Raw genomic sequence first — 23,511 nt, forward strand, 5'->3', positions numbered from 1 at the left:
TAATAGACAGAAGGGGGTTTGGCAGGGTGGCGGTGGGGGTAACTAGAAATGGATCATCTCACACAGGGAGGACACGTGAACTCCACATAGCCGGCACCCAGAAGCTAGGATCATCTGTAATTCAGATTAAGGGTCTCGACCTGAAACACTTCATAACCCACCGGGATCCTCCAGCGTCTCGTGCTTTGCTCTTTAGACTCAAGGCCGCTGCCCCATGCCCCAACTTCACTTTCACAGAGTGTCTACTAACAACGTGGACTGTGGCGTGCATTTCACAGCAGTCCGCCCGTGAAGGCCAAAAAGCAGGGGAACTTTGCGCCAGTGATTGTGCTTGCTTGTTGACACCAAGCAGCCAGCCACGGTTTGTGAGACAGGGTGTTACCGCGTTAAGAAAAACATCCTCACAGTCCTTTTGTTTAACTGTGGGCGAAAGGAAGCTGGGCTTGCTGCCAAGCTATTATGGCAATGTATTTTCCAACACGCTGAGGTCTCCAAATACTGTCTGAACGATAACAACCTGCCCATCCTTGCTCCTTGATGAACTGTCTCTGTAGAGAGAGAAGTCACCCTGCATTTGCCCCTGTGGTCTCACCCAAATCTCCCCATCCGTCAGCCTCTGAATGCAAGCACGTCGTTTCCACTGAGGTTGGGTGAGGCTAGAATGAGAGGTAACTAGAGTAATGTTGTTTAATTTGGCAGTATTCATGTATGATTAATAGACAATTAAATTTGAACAATGGGGTCAGAGTGAAAGGTAGAGTATTTAAGGAGGAATTTCTTCACTCGGAGTGTGGAACGAGCTGCCAGAAGTGGTGGATGTGGGTTCCATTGCGATATTTAGAAGTTTGGATAAGTACAAGGACAGGTGGGGTATAGAGGTCTTATGGTCCTGTCGATGGGACCAGGCAGCATGACAGTTTGGACTAGATGGGCCGAAGGTCCTGTTTCTAAGCTGTTGTGTTCTATAACTCTATCAAGATCACACCTGAAGTTCACACAAGAGTAACCCCATGCTCCACATCACCCTCCACCCTCAAAGTTGGAACAGGATGGCACCACTGGTGCAGAGGGTAGTGAAGATGCTTCACAGATCCAGCAACGTGGGTTCAGTCTTGACGTTGGAGGTTGACTGTGTGGAGCTTGCACGTTCCCCACCCACCCCCACCCAAAGATGTGGCTGACCGACTTCCCTGCACCTCAACCCATATCATGCCCTACCCATTCCCCATGTGAGCCCCCTCCTCTGTCCAGCCAAATCCCTGTAGGAAGCTCTTTCTGATTGGCTTTTCACCATCCTTAATAGCCAGGAAGCTGCAGATCACCAAATCTCCTGGCATCCTCTGCTCAGGGTACTTATTCCAGGAAGATGGGGCAGAATTTTGATTGGAAGAAAGTATAGGGGGTGGGATCCTCCAAGAAGACCATAACCTTGGAGTGGTTTGGAGGCCTGCGTGCCTCAATGACCCGGAGAGCTGTGTTGGCTGGAGTCAGGGCTTTGGCTCTTGGTAGGGTCACCCAGGCCAAACAGGCCAAACAGTAGAGGACAGACTAAGAGTGGCCCACCAGTCCTCCAGGTTCAGGGGTTCAGCTCCGAGCTAACAGCCCTGATTGGTCAAATAGAATTGTTACGGAAACAGCAGTGAAGAATCCGAGCATCCGAGTTTGACGGTATTCCAGAGTCTCCACCGAGGACTTGCATGACTGACAGTCCTGAAAACTGACAGGATGAGGGAAGCCCTGAGCACCGCCAGAGATGGAGGATCCTCATTGCTGCCCGAAACGCCAGCGGCATTATGGACAGTAACACCCATAAGGGGTGGGATGTCAGAGCTAAGTTCTTTACACAAAGAATGGCGGGTGTGTGGAACACTCTGCCAGGATGGTGGTGCAGGCAGATACATTAGGACCATTTAAGAGCCACTGAGATAGGCACGTGGACAATAGAAGAATGGAGGCTTAGATTGAGCTTCGTGCAGGCTAAAAGGTCAGTACAACATTCTGGGCCGAAGGGCCTCTGCTGTGCTCCACTGTTCTATATTCTCAGCGATTCGAGAAGGAAAAGCCTGCCTGCCGACACAAAAGTGAATACAAACCTGAAAATGAAAACACGGTTATGAAAATATACCAGGTATTCCCAATGTACACATAGATGCTAGAGGAAATCAGCAGGCCAGGCAGCACCTGGGGAAGAAAGTACAGTCAACGTTTTGGGCCGAGACCCTTCGGCAGGACTGGGGAAGAAAGATGAGGAGTAGATTTGAAAGGTGTGTAGAGAGAAACACCAGGAGATAGGGGAAACCAGGAGGGGGAGGGATGAAGTAAAGAGCTGGGATATTGATTGGTGAAAGAGAAAGAAGGCCATGGAAGAAAGAAAAAGGGGGGAGGAGCACCAGAGGGAGGTGATGGGTGGGCAAGGTGAGGGAGGGAAGAGGGGATGGGAAATGGTGAAGGAGAGGCGGGTGGGGGGGCATTACCGGAAGTTGGAGTAATCGATGGTCGTGCCATCAGGTTGGAGGCTACCCAAACGGAATATAGGGTGTTGCTCCTCCAACCTCAGTGTGGCCTCTTTACTTCATCCCTCCCCCTCCAGGTTTCACCTATCACCTGGCGTTTCCCTCTCCCACCACACCCCCCCACCTTTTAAATTTACTCCTCAGCTTTTTGTCTCCAGTCCTGCTGAGGGGTTTTGGCCCGAAACGTCAACTGTACATTTTTCCATAGACGTTGCCTGGCCTGCTGAGTTCCTCCAGCATTGTGTGTGTGTGTTGCTAGGATTTCCACCATCTGCAAATTATACCACCTGGGTAGCCTCCAACCTGATGGCATGAACATTGACTTCTCTAATTTCCATTAATGCCCCTCCTCCCCTTCTTACCCCATCCCTGATATATTTAGTTTTTCCCCATCCTCTATTTTTTTCGTTCATTTTTTCCTTTTTTTTCTCTCTGCCCATCACTCTGCCTGTTCTCCATCTCCCTCTGGTGCACCCCTCCCCCTTTCTTTCTCCCTAGGCCTCCCGTCCCATGATCCTTTCTCTTCTCCAGCTCTGTATCCCTTTTGCCAATCACCTTTCCAACTTTTAGCTTCACCCCATCCCCTCCGGTCTTCTCCTATCATATCGCATTTCCCCCTCCCCCTCCTACTTTCAAATCTTTTACTATCTTTCCTTTCAGTTAGCCCTGACGAAGGGTCTCGGCCCAAAACGTCGACAGTGCTTCTCCCTATAGATGCTGACTGGCCTGCTGCGTTCCACCAGCATTTTGAGTGTGTTGCTTATCTACAAATTTTGCCTTGTTTGCGACCGGATATTAGCATATATTTGCATATCAACATTATCGCAAGCAGAAACATAATTTTAGTTTAATGCTGATAAATATAGAGCTTGCTACGATGAAACGTATTTCAGTAAATGTGAAAACGCATTGCCATTTTTTTCTTTCTTTGCAACCAGGCAATTGAAAATAAGATTCTGAGTGTGTGCATGAAGCCTTTATCAATGAGGAAGAAATTGTTCTCATCGTTCATTGGAAATGATCAGGAAACAATATTCAGAATTGATTATTATCAAGGGAGGCTTGCTGAGAAATTGAAAATGTTAATGCATTCTTTATAGAGGATATTTGCATGGGGCTGCCCTCCGATAATCAGCTTGCCAAATGTTTTAGGAGGACCAGCAGATTGTTGCCAGGACTTAAGTTATAGGGAAAGGTTGAGCAGGTTACGACTATTCCCTGGAACGCAGGAGAATGAGGGAAGATTTGATAAAGCTAAACAAAATTATATGGGGGGGTAAACTCAAGGGTAAATGCAAGCAGGCTTCGCCCACTAAGGCTGAGTGAAACTAGATTGAGAGGTCATGGGTTAAGGGTGAAAGGTGAAACATTCAAGGAGAACCTATTGAGGGAACTTCTTCTCTTCAAAGGTGATGAGAGTGTGGAACGAGCTGCCAGAGAAACCGGTGGATGTGGGTTTGATTTCAACGTTTAAGAGAAGTTTGGGTAAGTCTGTGGATGGCAGGAGTGTGGAGGCTAAGGTCCAGATACGTGTCAATGGGACTAGGCAGAATGACAGTTCAGCACGGACTTGATGGGCCAAAGGGCTTGTCTCTGTCCTGTAGCAGTCTCTGACTCTGATTAACTTGGCATACAGCAGCCTGGACTGTTTGTGAGGAGCTAGAACCTTACCTCACGAAACAAAATCAGAATCAGGTTTAATATCACCAGCATATGTCATGAAATCTGTTAATTTTATGGCAGCAGTACAATTCAATACCTGATAATACAGAAAAAAACGGAATTACAGTAAAAAATATATAATTTAATTAAATAAGTAGGCAAAAACAGAAATTTTAAAGAAGTAGTGAGGTCGTATCCACATGGGTCGACGTCCATTCAGACACTGGGCGATAGGAAGCTGAATTCCAGTAGTTAAGTAAATTAGGAATGAAAAGCTGGAATGACCCCAGCCTCTCTGGACATTCCCCCTTCGCCCCTCTCCCTACAGGCACGAGATACAAAAGGTGTAAGCACGTACCACCGGGCTTAAGGACAGTCTGAAAACCCGACTGTTATCAGACTGCTAGGTGCACCTCTTGTACGGTGAGACGAACTCTCAGTTTTGCAGTCTGCCTCCTAAGACCCTGCACCTCCTTGTTCACCGGCTCGGCACTTTCAGTAGCTGTTGCACTGTCGTCCACATCCTGTTTTACATTGTTCGACCTCAATGCACTGTTGATCTGTATGAACAGTATGCAGGGCGAGCTTTCCGCTGTATCTCCGTACACCTGTCAATAATAAACCAAAGTCAGATCAAGTGTACAGAGGGATCTTGGAGTCCAAGTCCATGCCTCCCAGAAAGCGGCAATGCAAGAAAAGCGTGGAACGTCGAACCTCACAGGAATGTACAGGTCTGTCAGTCCATGATGTTGTGTCAACCTTTTAACCCACTCTAAGATCAATCTAACCCAGCCTTCGCACATAGCCCCTCATTTTTCTTTCATACATGCACCTACCTAAAAGTCTGTTAAACATCCCTAATGTATCTGCCTCTGCCTCCACCCCCAGCAGTGCGTTCCACACACCCCCTCCCCACTCTCTGTGTGTTTTAAAAAAAAACTACCTCTAACATCCCCCCTATACTTTTCTCCAAACACCTTTAAATTACATCTCCTATTAGCCATTTCCGCCCGAGGGCAAGTCTCTGGCTGTCCCCTCGATCTACGCCTCGATCTTTTGTCCTTGTAGGGAAGGTGGTAACGAAGGCCGGTGGCCTGCTTTCCTCCGTCACTGGGGGCGAGGAGTAGAAGTCACAATGGCATTTTGCAGTTGTCTGAAGCTTTGGTCAGGCTGCACTTGGTGTATTAGAATCATAGAAAAGTATAGCACAGAAACAAGACCTTCGGCCCATTTAATCCATACTAAAACTGCCTACTCCCACTGACCAGCACTGGGACCATAGCCCTCCATACCCCTACCATCCATGAACCTATCCAAACTTTGAATTGTTTTACAGTTCTGGTCGCCCCATTTACAGAGAGGATATGGAGACTTTGGAGGGGTTCTCCGGGACGTTGCCTGGATCAGAGAGCAAGCCGATTGTTTTCTCTGCCGCAGCAGAGGCAGGTTTATAAACTTCTGAGAGTCACAGATGGGGTAGACAGTCAGAATCTTCCTCCCAGATATGAGGGGGCAGAACTTTGAGGTGGGGGGGGGGGTAGGTTTAAAGGCGGTGTGCAAGACAAGCTTTTTCTTACACAGGGTGGTGGGTGCCTGGATCGACAAGCCAGCGGTGGGTTTAAAAACAGATATGTTAGTACCATTCAATAGGCTTCTGCTGCTGCTGGATGTTTGGTGTGCCTGACTTCGTGGGCTGAGGCATTTAGTAAAGGGGTCGGGATTTCTGGCGTATCTGTACAAAACAGTGAGAGGCCACGCTTGGAGTTTTGTAAGGGATTCTGGTTACAGCACAATAGGAAGGGTGTGGAAAAGATTCACAGAAATGTTGCCCGGTCTGGAGCGTTGGAGTTACATAATTTCTTTAGCCAGGGGGTGGTGATCCTGTGGAATTCGTTGCCACAGACGGCTGTGGAGGCCAAGTCACTGGGTATATTTAAAGCAGAACTTGATAGTTTCTTGATTAGTCGGGGCGTCAGAGGTTACGGGGAGAAGGCAGGAGAATGGGGTTTAGAAGAATAATAAATCAGCCATGATGGAATGGGGGAACTGACTCGATGGGCTGAATGGCCTAATTCAGCTCCTATGTTTAAAGTCTCATGGTCACGTAGGCTGGGAGTGTTTGCTCTGAAATGGAGGAGGCTGCGGTGTGCCCTTACGGAGATTTATAGAATTATGACGGGCGTAGATGGTCATCCTTTCCCTAGGGAGCAGGAAGGCCTCTAGAGCAGGAAGGCTTAAGGAGTGAAGGGGAAGATTTAAAAAGGTGCCTCAGTGGTCAGATTTTCCCACAGTGGATAGGGTTCACAGTAAATTTATTTTCAAAGTATGTATATGTCACTATATACAACCCTGAGATTCATTTTCTTGCGGGCATTCTTAGTAGATGTGAGAAATACAACAGATTGAATGAAAAACTGCACACAAACTAAGACTGAGCTGCTGAGAAAGTGATAGAAGCAGGTAAGAGACACTCAAACGGGTACGTGGTTAGGAAAGGATTTAGAGTCATAGACCAATACAAACTTCATAGACCAATACAACACAAACTTCGTCCCATCCAGTCCACACTGACCACGAGGTCCCCCCCAGCAAGTCCCAGTTTCCTGCATTCGGCCCGTATTCCTGGAAACCCCAACCCTCCAAGAGCTTCTTAACTGATACTGTTAGAGAGATATAAGCCAAATGAAGGCAAATAGGAGTAATCCAGATAGCCATCTTGGTCAGCAATAATAAGATGGGCCAAATGGTCTGTTTCCATGCTGTATTACTTTATGAATCTATAAATGTGACAAGGTTTCTGTCTCCACCATGCTTTCAGGCAGAGAGATCACACACATGCCATCCTCCAGTGAAAATTAGATAGATAGATAGATAGATACTTTATTCATCCCCATGGGGAAATTCAACATTTTTTCCAATGTCCCATACACTTGTTGTAGCAAAAACTCATTACATACAATACTTAACTCAGTAATAATATGATATGCATCTAAATCACTAACTCAAAAAGCATTAATAATAGCTTTAAAAAAGTTCTTAAGTCCTGGCAGTTGAATTGTAAAGCCTAATGGCATTGGGGAGTATTGACCTCTTCATCCTGTCTGAGGAGCATTGCATTAAAGTCCTTCCTATTAATCTCATCATCATCATCATCAACATATGATGTATGATGTGGACGATCATGGTCTTTCCATGACCATGATTGTTCTTGGCCAATTTCTCTACAGAAGTGGTTTGCCATTGCCTTCTTCTGGGCAGTGTCTTTACAAGACGGGTGACCCCAGCCATTATCAATACTCTTCAGAGATTGTCTGCCTGGCGTCAGTGGTCGCATAACCAGGGCTTGTGATCTGCACCGGCTGCTCATACGACCGTCCACCACCTGCTCCCATGGCTTCACATGACCCTGATTGGGGACTAAACAGGTGCTACACCTTGCCCAAGGGTGACCTGCAGGCTAGCGGAGAGAAGGAGCACCTGCTTTGGCAGAAACGTATCTCCACCTTGCTACCCTTCCATTTATCTAGGTCATTCTTAATTCTACACAACTCAATGAAGACTCACGCCAGCCTTTGATATGCCAAAGGAAATTACCTCAAAACTATCCAATCATTCCCACAGCTACAATTTTCTGATCCTGACACCAGCTTCAGGAACTTCCTCCACACGCTCTCCAGTACCATCCCGTCTTCCCTCTGATGTGCTGACCAGAATTGTAGGCAATGCTGACGTTTACTGTGGAAATGCCACCCCTTCCTCGAGCACCCAGCTGAAACCGGAGCTTAGGTCCGGTTTTCTAGTTTCACTGTCAAAAGTCCAACTGCTTCATCAGCTGAGTCTTTGTGGGAGCTGCACTTCCCTTTGCCAACAACATCTCATTCTCCTGCTTCTTCTGCATTTTAAAATCATTTCTGCTTCTCCCTCTGGTTTCGAACACCACCCACAGTGCAAAGCTGTGACCGGCCTCAGTGCCCAGCTTGTCACTGTAATCCCTACACTGAACAGAATGTGGAAAACACTCGGACTTCCCCTTGACTGTCCCTCTCACGTTATGAGGTGATTAATTTTGAGCAATCAGACCAGGGTAGGACTTACACAGTGACAACGATGTCAAGGATTGAATCAGAAATCTGGAAATTGAGGCCCACTGGCCGGAGCCCAAGTCCACTATGGAAATCAAATCTCAGTGTCTGTGAGCCGGAGCTGATGTACATTGATGTACATATGATAAATAAATTGAATTTTGAATCTTCATCTTTTTGAGCGATCGATCAAGAAAGTGGTATCCACCATTCAGGGTCCCCATTACCCAGGACATGCCCTCTTCTCATTGCTACCATCAGGGAGGCCCAGGAGCCTGGAGGCACACATTTGGACTTCGGCCAATGGGCCTCAACCTCCTGATTTCTGATTCAAGCCTTGGGCATCCCCAGGATCATCCACACTGTATAAGTCCTCCCCTCAGGAATAGTTTCTTCTCCTCTGCCATCCGATTTCTGAATGGGCATTGAACCTTTGAACACCAAATCACTACGTTCTTCTTCACTTTTTGCACTAATTATTTAATTTAACTTTTTTAACTTTTATTTATGTGTATATATATCTTACCATAATTTACAGTTTTTATTACCATATATTGCAATGTACTGCTGCTGCATAACAACAGATTTCACGAGAAATGCCAGTGGTATTAAACTGGATTCTGATTTTGAATCCCGAGTGACCGGGCACTAACAAGAGAGACCTGGAAGTGGAAGTGCACAGGTCATTGAAAGCGTCCGTGCGAGTAGGTGTAGAGGGCATTCTGGTCTTCAAGGCATCTAGCTTAGGAGCAGGGGCATTATAGTGCAGGTATATAGGTCATTGCTGAGACTACCCTCGTGAACAGTTTTGGTTGCCCTTTTACAGGAAAGACTCTGTCAAGCTGGAGAGGTGGCAGAAGAGATTCACAAGGATGCGGAAACGATAGGGTCTTATAAGAGACTCCTGGATGGCTGCGTAGAACTTAGAAAAATAGAGGGCTATGGGTAAAGCCTAGGTAGTTTTAAGGTAGGGACACGTTTGGCACAGCTTTGTGGACCGAAGGGCCTGTATTGTGCTGTAGGTTTTCTGTGTTTCTATGATACTGCCTGGGTGAGAGGGACTGAGTTATAGGGAGAGGTTAGCCAGGGTGGATCCTTATTCTTTGGAGCTTGAGAGAGGTGGCCTTATAGAAGTTTGTAAAGTCATGAGGGGCTTAGATGGAGTGGACGGTCATAGATATCCCCCCCCCCCCCCCCCAGGGTTGGGGAGTCCAAACCTAGAGGCACTGATACAAGATAAAAGTGGAGATATTTAAGAGAGACCTGAGGGGTAACTTCTGTACTCAAAATGTCGTGAGTACCTGGAGTGGGCCGCCAGAGGAAGGCAGATACAGTTGCAACATTTAAGAGGCATTTGGATGGGTGTATGGAGGGGAAGGTGCTTCGAGGGTTGGGGGCTGAGCTGGGACCAGCAGGGAGGTTGCTGTGGATAGCAGGGTTCAGTTGGGCTAAAGAGCCCCCTTAAGTGCTGCACGACTGTTTGACTCTGCTCCCTCTTCTCACTGCCCTTCGGAGCTGGATTGTGAAAGGCATTAGTCTTGTATCCAGCTAAATGATGTAGCAGGCTGCTTTGACATATAGCGAGATCATGGATTCCAAGTCAAAAGCTCCCGACAGTGGCCACACAAGTTAATAGGGTGGTAAAGGAAAGGGATAACGTGCTTATTTTACTAGTCGAGGCATTGAGTTCAACTTTCAGAAAGTTATGTTGCAACTTTATAAAACCTGGAGCTTTGCATTCAATTCTATTTGCCCCATCACCAGGAAGGATGTAAAGGTTTTGGAGAGTGTTCAATTGGATTAGGCCTGGATTGGAGAGGTTCCTTAAGGTTGTCATAGCCAGGGGAGGTAGTGGGGATAAGCTCCCACTATCTATCAAGTGTTACCAGTGGCCTTCACATGTGCCTTAGCCTCTAAGCCCAGAGGAGTCGGTTCTACCGACAGGAGAAGGGTCAAAGTTGGGTTACTGGCACCTTAAAACCAGTCGCTTCGGGCAGATGGGGCTCGTCAGCTGTGGTTGGCAGCTCATCTAGGAGAAGGAAAACTCTGATCTCAATCCTCTACTGCCTTACAGCTGTACTCATTCATGGGAAAGGCTTCGAAAGTAAATCCCGAGGAAAAGTCCTGAACTGGAGTCTCTAAGGCAGTTCAACGCTGACTGGCAACTCCTGCGACGCTGCTGGTACCGAACTGTATCGGTCTCTGCCGTTCCTTTGGGTTCATCAGCTGCGTGGGGAGGGGGAGCTGGCTGCGTGGCCACAGCTCGTTCTCCATATCGTAATCCCTTGGCTTACGTACCAAGCTAGAACGCAAGATCCATGCTCAACCCTTCAAAGAGAGGTTGGCCAAACTTGCATTGTCAGAGCCTGAGGAGAGATCTGATAGAAGTTTATAAAATTACAAGAGACATAGACTGAGTGTATAGCCTGTAGTTTATTCCTAGGATTTATCTGTCAACTACGTTTAAGGTGAGAGGAGGTAGGTTCAAAAGGAGGGTTACAAGGCAAGATTTTTTACACATTGCTGGGTGCCTGGAAAATGCTACAGGGATGGTGGTGGAGGCAGAGACAATAGAGGCATTTAAGGGACTCTTAGTTAGGAACATGAATATGTAGGAATGGAGGGATATGGGGCACGTGCAGGCAGAAGGAATTAGTTTTATTCTTTTTTAGTTTTATTGGGATACATCGCACAGTAGGCCCTTCCAGCCCTACAAACCGCGCCATCCAGCAAACCCTGATTAAACCCCTAGCACAATCGTGGGACCATTTACAATGACGAATTAACCAGTATGTCTTTGGACTGTGGGAGGTAACCAGAGTGCCCAGAGGAAACCTACACAGTCATAGGGCGAACGTACAAACTCTTACAGGCAACGGCGGGAATTAAACCCGGCTTGCTGGTATTGTAGTGTGTTGTGCTAATCACTACACCACCATACTTTAATCAAGCATCATCATTATGTTCTGTGTCGTATGACATTGGCGAACATGGTCCTTCCATGACCATGATTGTTCTTGGCAAATTTTTCTACAGAAGTGGTTTGCCATTGTCTTCTTCTGGGCAGTGTCTTTACAAGATGGGTGACCCTAACCATTATCAATACTCTCCAGAGATTGTCTGCCTGGTGTCAGTGGTCACATAACCAGGACTTGTGATCTGCACCAGCTGCTCATACGACCATCCACCACCTGCCCCCATGGCTTCACCTGACCCTGATTGGGGGCTAAGTATGTGATTCACCTTGCCTGAGGGTGACCTGCAGGGTAGTGGAGGAAAGGAGCACCTCACACCTCCTTTAGTAGAGACGTATCTCCACGCCTGTCATGCTTCAATTAATAAATAAAATCAAAAGTAAGTGATTTTTCAATTTTCATTCTAAATATTTATAGTATGCATATTACAGATAAAAACACATTTAAAGTGTTGTGCAGTTTTCAAGCTGTGTAAAAATTTCCTGCTCAGAGCAACGGTTGGTTGGTGCAACTGTAAAAAAAAAGAGAGAACATAGGCTGGAAGTTATTGTTTCCCTGTTTTATATCTTTGCTCCCACTCTTCCTCCCTCTTTCCCATCTTCCTCTTCCCCTCTCCTTCATTTACACCTGCCATTTCCCCCGCCACCTCTTCCCTGTTCTCCTCCTCATCCTTTCCCCCAATCATCTTCCTCCTCCCCTCCTCATTTACCTTTCCTATCTCCTACCCCTAATCTCTCCTCACCCTGTTTCTTCTTCCCCTAACCTCCTCCTCCCCACCGACCTGTTGCTGAATTCAGATCTTTCCCTAAGATTGTAGCCATGGGCCAAGGTTGTGGGGGTGGGGGGGGGGGGGGCGCGTGCGTGTAGAGTTAATTAATCAGTGAGGCCGAGAGTCAAACCCAATTAAACAAAGTGACTCGGCGTTCACAATCCCAAGCAACTCCACAGTCTGCTCATAAATGTCACTGCACGTGTGGGTGGCTGCCTGCTCGAGGCTTCCAATTGAAGCTGACACCAGCTCGCCGGCTTCTGAGAATCAGTTAGCAGAGGCTGAGCTGTTTTTCTCCATTTATTGGAAGGCCTCTCTCGTCTCACCTCCAGGAACATCAAGCTGTCAAAAATAGTTCAGCCTTTGCCTGTTATGCCTCCACTGCGCTCATCCATTATCAAAGACTTTATTGTTGTGTGCAAAAAGAAATCTGTGGACTGCCGAAATTACGTTTTATTTATTTACTTCTAGACGACCAGTCCAGGATTCGCTTGTGTCTCTTATTAAAATGGGCAGAGACTCTCAGGTCCTCTCCTCTTTAATCTAAATTCAGAATCAAGATTATTACCTCTCTCCTATATCTATTTATTTTTTTAATTTAGAGAGATAGCATGGTATCAGAACATTCTGACCCAATGAGCCCATGCCCAATATATAGGGGTATAGATTCCATGCCCAGTATATAGGGGTATAGGGACTACAACTAGAGGTCATGGGTTAAGGGTGAAAGGTGAAAAATTTAAGGATAATATGGGGGGAAATTTCTTCACTCAGAATGAGCTGCCAGCGCAAGTGGTGCGTGCCAGCTCGATTTCAACGTTTAACAGAAATTTGACTGGGACATGGATGGTATGGGTATGGAGGGCTATTGTCCCGGTGCAGGTCGATGAGAGTAGATAGGCTAAATGGTTTGGCACAGACTAGATGGGTTGAAGGGCCTGTTTCTGAGCTGTTCTTTTCTGTGATTCTAAAAGCAGTAATGAAGTGGTGGTCATGGGTTAATGAACCATTCAGAAATCTGATGGCAGAGGGGAAGAAGCCATTCCTGAATCGTTGAGTGTGAGTACCTCCTCATTGATGATAGTGATGAGAAGAGGGCATGCCTGGACAGTGAGGGTCATTCATGATGGATGCCTCCTTTGTGAGGCACCCCCTTTTGAAGAAGGCCTCAGCGGGGGTCAGAGAGTTGTGCCCACGATGGAGCTAACTGGGTCTACATCACTCTGCAGCTTTTTCCGATCCTGTGCCTTGGAGCTTCCATACCAGACGGTGATGCAGCCAGTCAGAATACTCTCCAGAGGACGTCTGTAGAAATTTGCTAGAGTTATTGGTGACACACCAAATCTTCTCAAACTCCACTGGTTGAGATAAAAAACTTATATTTATTCAATACAGGGTCCCTGGGAAGTGTTGTCATCTCCAAGTTCCTGTCTAGGTCATCGTAACTTCATCAATGTTTACTCTGACAGTTGCAGCTCACTATTGTTGGATTAGGGTGAAGAATTTTTATTTTTCTAGTATTTTTCTTGTAGTCTAATTTACCTATTGGATGGCAGGGTGAGATACGTCTCCATCAAAGGAGGTGTAAGGTGCTCCTTCCCTCTACTAGCCTGTAGGTCACCCTTGGGTATGGTGTAGAACCTGCTTAGCCCCCGGTCAGGGTCACATGAAGCCATGGGAGTAGGTGGTGGATGGTCGTATGAGCAGCTGATGCACATCATAAGTCTTGGTTATGTGACCACTGACAATAGACAATCTCTGAAGAGTATTGATAATGGCTGGGGGGTCACCCATCTTGTAAAGACACTGCCCAGCAGAAGCTGGGCAATGGCAAACCACTTCCACAGAAAAATTTGCCAAGACTGACTATGGTGACGGAAAGACCATGATCGCCCACGTCATACGACATGGTAAATAATGAATGAACTGACAAATGACAATAAATAATCATGAATTTTATCTCTAGTCTGAGCTTAAGACAATCACAACTTGTTTTTCTTTGCTTTCTTTGTTCATGTACAACTTAATAAAACAGCTGTAACCACCAATTTTTTTTTTGCCTTGTTCTTGACTTTCAAAGAACCTTCAGATTGAAATCACCAGATCCAACCCTATACAGAAACAAACGAGGCAAACCCTCCCTGTGAAATGGGAGACTGTAATGAGTATCTGTTTAACTGTGAAAAACATAGTCAAAATTCAAACAGGCCTGGAGCTGAGCACTGCAGGCTTGGCATCTCACCTCATGTTGGAGAGGATGCAGGAAAGTTACCGGGTCTAGAGGGCTTGAGCTCTTTGGAAAGACCGGATATGCTGGGACTGCATTCCCGGAGCAAAGGAGGTTTGTAGAGGGTTATGGAATTTGGTTTGGAATGTTGTTGTTCGGTTCAATTGTTTGTATGATTGTGTCCTTGTTTTCTTCTCTTTCCCTTGCGCATTTGGTGTTGGTCTCTTATTTTTTTTAATTGGGCTCTTTTGGTTTCTTACTTTGTGGCTACTTGTAAAGCAAACAAATCTCAAGGTTGTATAATTTATATATTCTCTGATAATAAATGTACTTTGAATCTTTGAAATCATGAAGGCCATAGATAAGGTGGATGTTGCAGCTGCTTTCCCAGAGCGTGACTCTAAAACTAGAGGGGAGAGGAGTAAGGGGTGTGAGAAAGGATTCAAAGCAGTCTGAGGGGCAACTTTTTCATACAGAGGGTGGTGAGTTTGTGGAACGAGCTGGCAGAGGAAATGGTAGAGGTGGGTCCAATTCTGACATTTCAAAGGCATTAGGACAAATACATGGATAGGAAAGGTTCAGAGGGATATGGGGCAAACACAGGCAAGTGGGACTGGTTCAGGTGCAGTATGGACTGATTGGGCAGAAGGACCTGTTTCTTTCTATGACTACGACTCTATGATACGGGTGTTCACATCATTCCTGGGATCATTCTCACAAATCTTCATGAGTCCTGGCGGACAAGAGGCCAGACCGGAGGAGGGCAGGGATCTCTGGAGGTTGCGGGCCTGACAAAGATCATGAGGACACGAAGGGGTGAGCCCGTGGAGATAGCAGTTTTAGTAAAATCCGGTAATGCTAGAAATACTCGGCAGGTCGGGCAGCATCTGTGAAGAAAGAAACAGAGTTAGTGTTTCAAGTCAGGGAACCTTCATCAGAATGGTGCAAAACACAAATAGTTCAATTTCAAGTTCAAGTTTAGTTATCATTCATCTATACACATGAACTCAGCTAAACAAAACAGTGTTCTCTGGGGCCAAGCTGCAAATTACAGTGCCGACAGCACACAGCACATAATTAATTCTGATAGCAGAAATACATACCGTCACAAAAAAATACCTCAAATCCCTGAGTGTTGTGGTCTGCAGATGGATGGTGCACGGGATGTTGTCTCTATCCGCCCATCTCACCCCATGGCAACTGTGATGCTTATCTGGCTAGCACGTTTGCCTGCATTGGGCCCATATCACTCTCTGTCCTTCCTATCCAAGTATCTGTCCAAACACCTTTGAAGAGTTTTGATTGCATCTGCCTCCACTGTTGAGCGGTTCATTAAAAGCTAAATATTGCCAGGGGCACTGGCGTAATTCCCCTAAACAATCTCACAGGACCTTTTCTAAATTTATTTCTGGAATTAAAAAAAACAGATCTCAGTTTAACATCTTGCTTGAAGGATGGGAAGAGGGGACTTTCAGCAGAATATTCCCTTAGTGTTGCTTGTAAATAGCCAGGCGGCGTACAGGACTGAGAAGAGCAGCTGGTTGAGTGGTGTCACAGCAGCAACCTTACACTCAAGGTCAGGAAGACTAAGAATTGATTGTAGACTTCAGGAACGTACACCAGTCCTTGGGGAGGGATTAGCAGTGGGAGGGGTGAACAGTTTCAAGTTCCTGGGTGTCAACATCTCTGAAGATCTATCCTCGGCCCAACATATTGATACAATTACAAAGAGGCTATATTTCATTATGAGTTATATTCCCCTCGTACCAGTTATTTAATTTTATATATATATATAGTACTGTGAGAAAGTCAGCTAAAATTTCTGTACACCACTGTATTTGTCAACGTGGAGCAGAGAGTGAGTCCGTAAATCTGGCGGGAGTAAAGGATGCTGGGAATGGTAAGGGTGCAGTGCCACGGGAGGGGAGTGGGACAGGCAGCAGAGCAGGAACGCCAAAGGCAGGGGTGGAGGGAATGACATGGGTGGAGACACACCCAGACCTGAGACACCAGGCAAGGTAACTTAATTCCAAACAATTGGTTTATTGATCATTACAGAATGTCGCTCCGGTGCTTCCTGTTCCCTCCCCTCTCCCTTCCCTTTTCCCAACCATGATTCCCCTCTTCCTGCCCCCTTCCCACTCTCAGTCCACAATAGAGACCCATAACAGAATCAGGTTTATCATCACTCACATATGTCATGAAATTTGTCTTTTTTGGGGGGCAGCAGTACAGTGTAATACATAAAATTCATGCACCTAATATACAGTACTGTAGTACTGTGCAAAAATTAGACACCCTAGCTATATATATGCTGATGATTTTTGAACAGTATTGTACATATTTTTTCCTATTGTAATATACACTGTATTATATATAATATAATATATAAATTTTCTTATTGTAATTTATAGTTTTATTATTAAGTTTTGCAATGTACTGCTGCTGCAAAACAACAAATTTCAGGACGTATGCCAGTGAAATTAAACCTGATTCTGATTCCTCTAATTCTGTGCTTTGTCTTGCTCTGTCCTCTCTGAGATGGGAATTAAATCCTCGACCTCAGCTTCTGACAAGGTGCTAACTATAAAACCCTTGGCTGAAACCTGATGCTGCCTTAGTGAGGCTTCAATATCCTTTCCTGCTTCTCTTCTTCTTTCAGGAACGTGCAGGCAGCCCAAACTATTTCCACTTCTGATGCTGCATGGTATTTCATATTAAGTTTGCAATAGATCAGAGAAGACTTCAGTGATTTAAACCATATGGTGAATGGCCATTTGAAGCAACTGCCTATCACAAGCAATCAAGAACATGGATCAAAGCTGCAGGGAGCTACTAGTAGACCACTTGAACTTAGTCATATGTTCATTAATTCATGAACCAGTCATAGAAACGTATGCCGGGGAAGGAAACCTTCAGGCATCACATCCATAGAACAAAGATTAACGATCAAGGATTGGCATGTATTAGGAATTTGCTGTGGTGTGTTGGTTAGGGTGCAACAAAAAACAACATTCAACAATTATAAAGAATAAAGAATTATATATAAAAACATAAGAGGTTAAAGCACAGATATCGGCCCAAGACGTCAACTCTTTATTCCTCTCCATAGATGCTGCCTAACCTGCTGAGTTCCTCCAGCATTTTGTGTGTGTTACTCTGGATTTCCAGAATCTGCAGAATCTCTTCTGTCTACCCTATCTATGGTCTCTCCTCGGCCTCTGACCCTCCAGCCACTGAAAAAAAAAATGAGTGGACAGAAAACAGTTAAGAAGGCAACTTGTAGGTTAATGTGGAACGTAAAACAGTACAGGAAGAGGTCCTACAGTCCACAATATCTGTGCCAACCATTCTAGTCACTGCTTTGACTACAGAAGCAAGGATGTCCAGCTACAATTAGACAGGGGAAAAGAGAGATAGAGAAAAATGGTACATAAAACAAAGTGGTGGAAGATCTCAGTGGGTCAGGCAGCATCTGTGGAGGCAGAGGAATGGCCAACCTTTCAGACTGGGGCCCTCCATCACAGCTGGATCCATCTCGGACTGAAACGTGGACAATGCCTTTGCCTCCACAGATGCATCTGGCCCAGTGAGTCCAGAGCTTTTTGCTCTGGTTACATAGGACACTGGTGAGACAAGACCCTGAGTTTTGTAGACAGTTTTGATCTCCCTATCTAAGAATGGATGCCCCTGCCATGGACAGAGTGTAGTTAAGACCCACCAGGCTGATTCCTGGATAGCAGGACAATGAGACATTCCACAGGGAAAATGTACAGACTCTTTATAGATGACCTTACAACTGAACTCTGGATTCAAGTGCCCTGAGTAGCTGCATTATTCTTCCATTTTAATTTTAATTATTCATTTAGAGACACGGTGAAGTAACAGGTCCTTCCGGCACAACGAGCCTCTGCTGCCCATTTACAACCAATTGCCATTCTATCCTGTGCGACTTTGGAAACCAGAGCACCAGGGGAAAGCCACCCAGTCACAGTCAGAACGTACAAACTCCTCACAGACAGCGATGGAATTGAGCCTGGGTCGCTAGAGCCATAATAGTGTAATGCTAAACTCTACGCTCTGTGCCACCAAATTTATCTTGGTAATTTTTGTAATTCGCAGTAGTTCTCTTTGTTTTTTTGCTACTAAATAACAAAAGTTCACATCATGTGAGTCACTGATAACAGATTCTGAATGGGGCAGCAGACTCAAATGGGGCTGAACGGCCCTCTCCTACTTTCATTTTGAGATTGGAACCTGGTGCTCTTCATGGAAAGCCGCAATGGTTTCATTTCTGCCTGTGGTTCTGGTCCCGGCTGGAGCAGTAATTAACACTGAACCTCACACTATCAGATTAACTTTTGTCAACTTTTGCTTAGTGGGGGGGCGGGGGAGTTTTTGGGTTGCACTAAGATTATTTTCACAGCTTGCCTATGTTATAACAGCATTGCATCGATGTAAGAACAGGAAAAACTGAATTGTGGTTCAGCAGGGACTTTCCATTAATTTGCTCAGTTGTTGGGAGCATGATACAACTCTATTCAACCCAATCCAAACAATGCCACCCACGCAAAATAGGTTAAAATTTTGATAGGGCAGGGGAAGGGGGCAACTTTACAGGCAGGTTTCTGAAGTTTACTAGCTTTTCCCGAACCAGCTTTACAATCAGATTTCTGAACGGTCCATAAACACCTCACTTTTTGTTCAAAGTTAATTTTTTATCAAGGTATGTATTTGTCACAAAATACTACCCTGAGATTCCTTTTCTTGCAGGCATTCATAATCGGGGGAAAAAGGAGAAAGCAAAGAAATACAACAATGTAGATTGTACTACGGGTATTTATTGCTTTATATTTCTTGTAACTAAAAGTATTTTTTATGCATTGCACTAAAAGACCATAAGATATGGGAGCAGAAGTAGGCCATTCTGCCCATCGAGACTGCTCTACCATTCAATCATGGGCTGATGAATTTCTACCAGTCATTTCCACTCCCCTGCCTTCTCTCCATACCCTTGGATACCCTGACCAATCAAGACCCTATCTATCTCTGCCTTAAATGCACCCAATGACTTGGCCTCCACAGCCACTCATGGCAACAATTTCCATAGATATACCACTCTCTGACTAAAGTAATTTCTCCGCGTCTCTATTCTAAGCGAATGTCGTTCAATCCTGAAGTCGTACCCTCTTGTCCTAGACTCCCCTACTGTGGGAAATAACTTTGCCATTATCTAATCTGTTCAGGTCTTTTAACATTTGCAATGTTTCTGAGATTCCCCACCACCCCCTCCCCCGAACTCCAAGAAATACTGCCCAAGAGGTGCCAGGCATTCATCATACAGTAACCCTTTCATTCCTGGAATCATTCTCGTGAATCTTCTGTGAACCCTCTCCAAAGTCAATATATCCTTTCTAAAATAAGGACCCAAAACTGCACACAATACTCCAAGTGTGGTCTCACGAGTGCCTTATAGAGCCTCAACAGCACATCTCTGCTCTTATATTCTATACCACTAGAAATGAATGTCAACATTACATTCACCTTCATCACCAACTCAACCTGGAGGTTAACCTTTAGGGTATCCTGCAAAAGGACTCCCAAGTCCCTTTGCATCTCTGCATTTTTGAATCCTCTCCCCATCTGAATAATAGTCTGCCTGTTTATTTCTTCCACCGAAGTGCATGACCATACACTTTCCAACATTGTATTTCATTTGCCACTTTTTTGCCCATTCCTCTAAACTATCTACCGTAAGTATTTGCAGGCTCTGTTTCCTCAACACTACCCGCTCCTCCACCTATCTTTATATGCACTGTACTGCCTCTGCAAAGCAACAAGCCTCACAACATACATCAGCGATGGTGATCCTTATTCAGAGGTGAAGACATCCAATTAGTTTTCAGGATGGTCAAAGATTGGCTGCATTTGTCACATATGCATTAGAACAGTGAAATGCATCAGTTGCATCAACAATGAACAGTCTGAGGATGTGCTGGGAGCCACTAGGTGTCACCACACTTGTGACATGAACATAGCAATGCCCACAACTCAGGAACCCTAGGCTCCTGCCTGCTCCCTGCAATTCCTTTCCGTCAACTCATGGTACAATTGCACTGTATCTGACCTTGTTGTTCCAAAATCCTTCCTGGCCCATTAACCTCCCAACACACACAGAATGCGAGAGTAATTCAGCAACTGAGGCAGCATCTATGGAGGGGAATGAACCATTGTCAGTTCAGGCCAATTCCCTTCAAGAGGGCTGGAAAGGAAGAGTAGAAGCTAGTGCTGAATTTGCTCAGCTCAAGACCGAGCATGTAATCTTGTTATAACCATTTCAGCACAGCTACAAAATGCTCTTGATAGAGCACAGATGCCCCAGTAATTGTATCATTTAATTAAAGGGTTAGGAACCCTTGAGGGATAAACAGGATAACTCCCACAAGACTGGAGAGCAAGGCCATTCAGCCCATTCCACCATCCCAGGATTTACTATCCCTCAGCCCATCCTCCTGCCTTCTTTCTATAATCTTTAAGGGAGCAAGGTCTGCACAAAGACGTCCAGTAGCATTCCCTTTGTACTACAACTAGAGTGGTAGAGAAGTCCGATTCCTTCTGAGGCAGCCAGCATATGGATTCAATCTGCACTTAACCAGAACCTGACTCTCCAAGTCAATGTTACTATGTATAGAATAGTTCCACCATCAAAAGGAGGGATCAGCAAGACCATGTTGTTGTGATTAGACAAAGCTGTGAACAGATGTATAGAGAAGTGCAAGATTCTTCAATGTTAAAAGGACAATTGGAGGCAACAAGTGAAGATGTTTATGACTAAGTGGCAAACCATCCAAGGAATATGATGATTCAAGTTTCCCCAAAGTTTACTTCTGTGCTTGGGGCTACCTCCCACAACAATATTGGTGTACTCAACCCCATTCATGCACCAGAAGGTTTCCAAGCAAAATGTATACTTTAATTAAAAGTTTTAGAAAACTGTACAATTTCTTCCATACAGCTGTACAATACTTTAAAAATGTACAACAGTTTTTCCATAGCTTAGACTCAACTTATGTACAGAACTAGAATAAACCCACATTACCAAAGGGATTTCTTCCAAAAGATCATTTTGAACAGAATAAAACCTTGTCAGTTGGAACAAGTTTCTGCAAGTTATTCACAGTTTCACCCAAAAGGCAGTGTCTCCTTAAACATATGCAAAACTGTTTTTAAAAAACGGGTTAATGACAAAACTCCAATGAAACTTTACAAATCCGATGTGTGCACTTTTAGCAAGTTTCAAAAAAACTTGCTAGAGTCAGACTTGTAAACAGTGATATACAAATTTGAAAACTAAACTTGTTTTGATCAATACACCACATTCGTGAAAAAGATTAACATAGGATTAAAGTGTTTTTTCCAGTGCTTTATCAAGTTTCCAACGCTCAACGTTGTATTTTCTGAATAAAGTTTAATTAGGTGCCAACCATATTCACTCAAAAGTAGCCATGACAACCCAGTTAGGAAACTATTTTAACAATAGTTTCACAACTGGATTAGAAACTACTTGATATTCCTTTGGGAAATCCCTTTTCAGACAACTGTTAAGCCATACCAGACACCACTTCTGTGGTGTCGATCAAATCCAATGATTTTAAGCCACTGAATTTAGGAAACAATCCACTTAAGGTGTAAATAGTTCAGCTACAGCAGCGCCTCTCAGCTCGAAACGGTCATCCAGCAGTTTTTGGGAGGGCTTGTATGACCCACGTTTAGCTCGTCTTTACAGGTTAACATTCCAAGGTTGTTGCCTGGCGTGGCTTCGTACAGAACACATATGGAGCCGTCTTCGCCGATGCGGTAAGAGACCTCATACGGGTCGACCCAGAGGGTCAGCTCACTGGGTAGAAGTCTGAAGAGCTGCTGACTGCTGAGCCCTATTCTGCTGGCAGCCTTGCCAATCAACGGGTCCATTTTGTGATTTATTCGGATACAGCGGTAACCGGAGCCTTTACACGGCCTGTCAGGGAACCAGTGATGTCTGTAATGCTCTGAAAGAGAAAGTAGATCAGTTAATGAATGCTGAAGAATTAACAGCAGAAGCTGAAGGCAATTTAGATCAACTAAAGAAAATCAAACCAGATTCTAAGTCTTTCAAGTTTAACTTGGTTAACAAAACATCCTATTTCACTGCATGTGAAAAATGCATGCAATAAATCCCCATCTAATGAAGGATCTCTACCCAAGGTGTGGACTGGTTGATCTGCTGAGTTCCTCCGGTACTGCGCGTTTGTTGTTCAAGTTAAGAGTACTATTCAGGTTTCAAAAGTCCTCTTGTAAGCAGCTTCAGAATCACGCACAATTTTTAAAAATCCCTCTAAAATAGCTCGAGTTTAATCCGCACCAGATTTCAAATCGTCGCTACACAAACTTAAATAAAAACTAATTCAAAGGAAACTTGAAAAGATCCGTTTGTCCCTACAGGGAAGAAAAATGGCCAAGTAATACAAAGATAACGCGTCGAGTTATCGTGCAATGGACGTGATGTAGTCACATTAGACATCTACCGACCAGGGAGTCGTATAGTAAATACTGGGGATAGTGTCAGAAAATGGTTTAGATAACTCAAGACCAACAGGATGTTATCTCGAACAGTAACATCGACTCCCCTCCATAAATGCTGTCTGACCTGTTGAGTTCCTCTAGTATTTTGGGCTTCTTATATCTCTTCTTAGAGATAGCAACTTAGTTACACAAGTTTTAAAAGTTTAATTAGATATAATCAGAGGAATGGCGCTAGTTAAAGTAGTCGTCATAGGTTTACTAAGTTCTCTGCCCGTACCCACCGTTTGCGCGGCGGACTCTTCGCTCATATTCTCCCCTCTATCTCCCGAGGGAACTTACCAGCCAGTGCGTCGTGCAGCGAGCAGCCGAAGACCTGGAGCTGCGTCGGACTAACGAGCCCGGTGTTACGGAGTAACCGACTAACAAACCCAACTGCTGCTGCGATCTCCATTCTGGTTCTACCCCGCTAGAGCTCGCAGCCGCCCTCTTATAGAGCCGGAGAGAGGCCTCCACCAATCAGAGCGTGGTGCCACCCCCTCCTTGACAGGCGGTGCCATTGCCCAATCACAGCGCAGGCACCCAGCCAGTGTCCGAGGAAGGGGCCGAGGGGGTGGATCCTTCGCGTGCCATTGGTCCCGGGGAACACTGGCAACAACTGCAACCTCAACCAATAGGATCGCGGTAGTCGGAAAAAGGAAGGATGACGTCCTCGGTGACGTCA

At 45.2% G+C, this 23,511-nt stretch overlaps 1 protein-coding gene across 1 annotated transcript; it reads right to left on the bottom strand.

The window, feature by feature from the left end:
- Positions 1–21,179: 21,179 nt before the first annotated feature.
- Positions 21,180–23,264, bottom strand: LOC140717346 (protein BTG1-like). Its single transcript, XM_073030847.1, has 2 exons — positions 23,130–23,264; positions 21,180–22,276 (listed from the first exon to the last, which is right to left on the bottom strand). The coding sequence occupies exons 1-2, from the start codon at positions 23,239–23,241 to the stop codon at positions 21,945–21,947; spliced, it is 444 nt and encodes a 147-aa protein (XP_072886948.1). The 5' UTR covers positions 23,242–23,264; the 3' UTR covers positions 21,180–21,944.
- Between the last annotated feature and the right edge of the window lie 247 nt (positions 23,265–23,511).

Source organism: Hemitrygon akajei, chromosome 27, assembly GCF_048418815.1.
Source record: "Hemitrygon akajei chromosome 27, sHemAka1.3, whole genome shotgun sequence".
NCBI lineage: Eukaryota > Metazoa > Chordata > Chondrichthyes > Myliobatiformes > Dasyatidae > Hemitrygon > Hemitrygon akajei.

Bases quoted from the DNA above. Each gene is read 5' to 3' on its own strand.
- LOC140717346 (XM_073030847.1), bottom strand. From the start codon at position 23,241: ATGGAGATCGCAGCAGCAGTTGGGTTTGTTAGTCGGTTACTCCGTAAC. The intron at 22,277-23,129 runs GTAAGTTCCCTC...TTTCTCTTTCAG, and splicing joins GCTGCACGACGCACTGGCTG to AGCATTACAGACATCACTGG.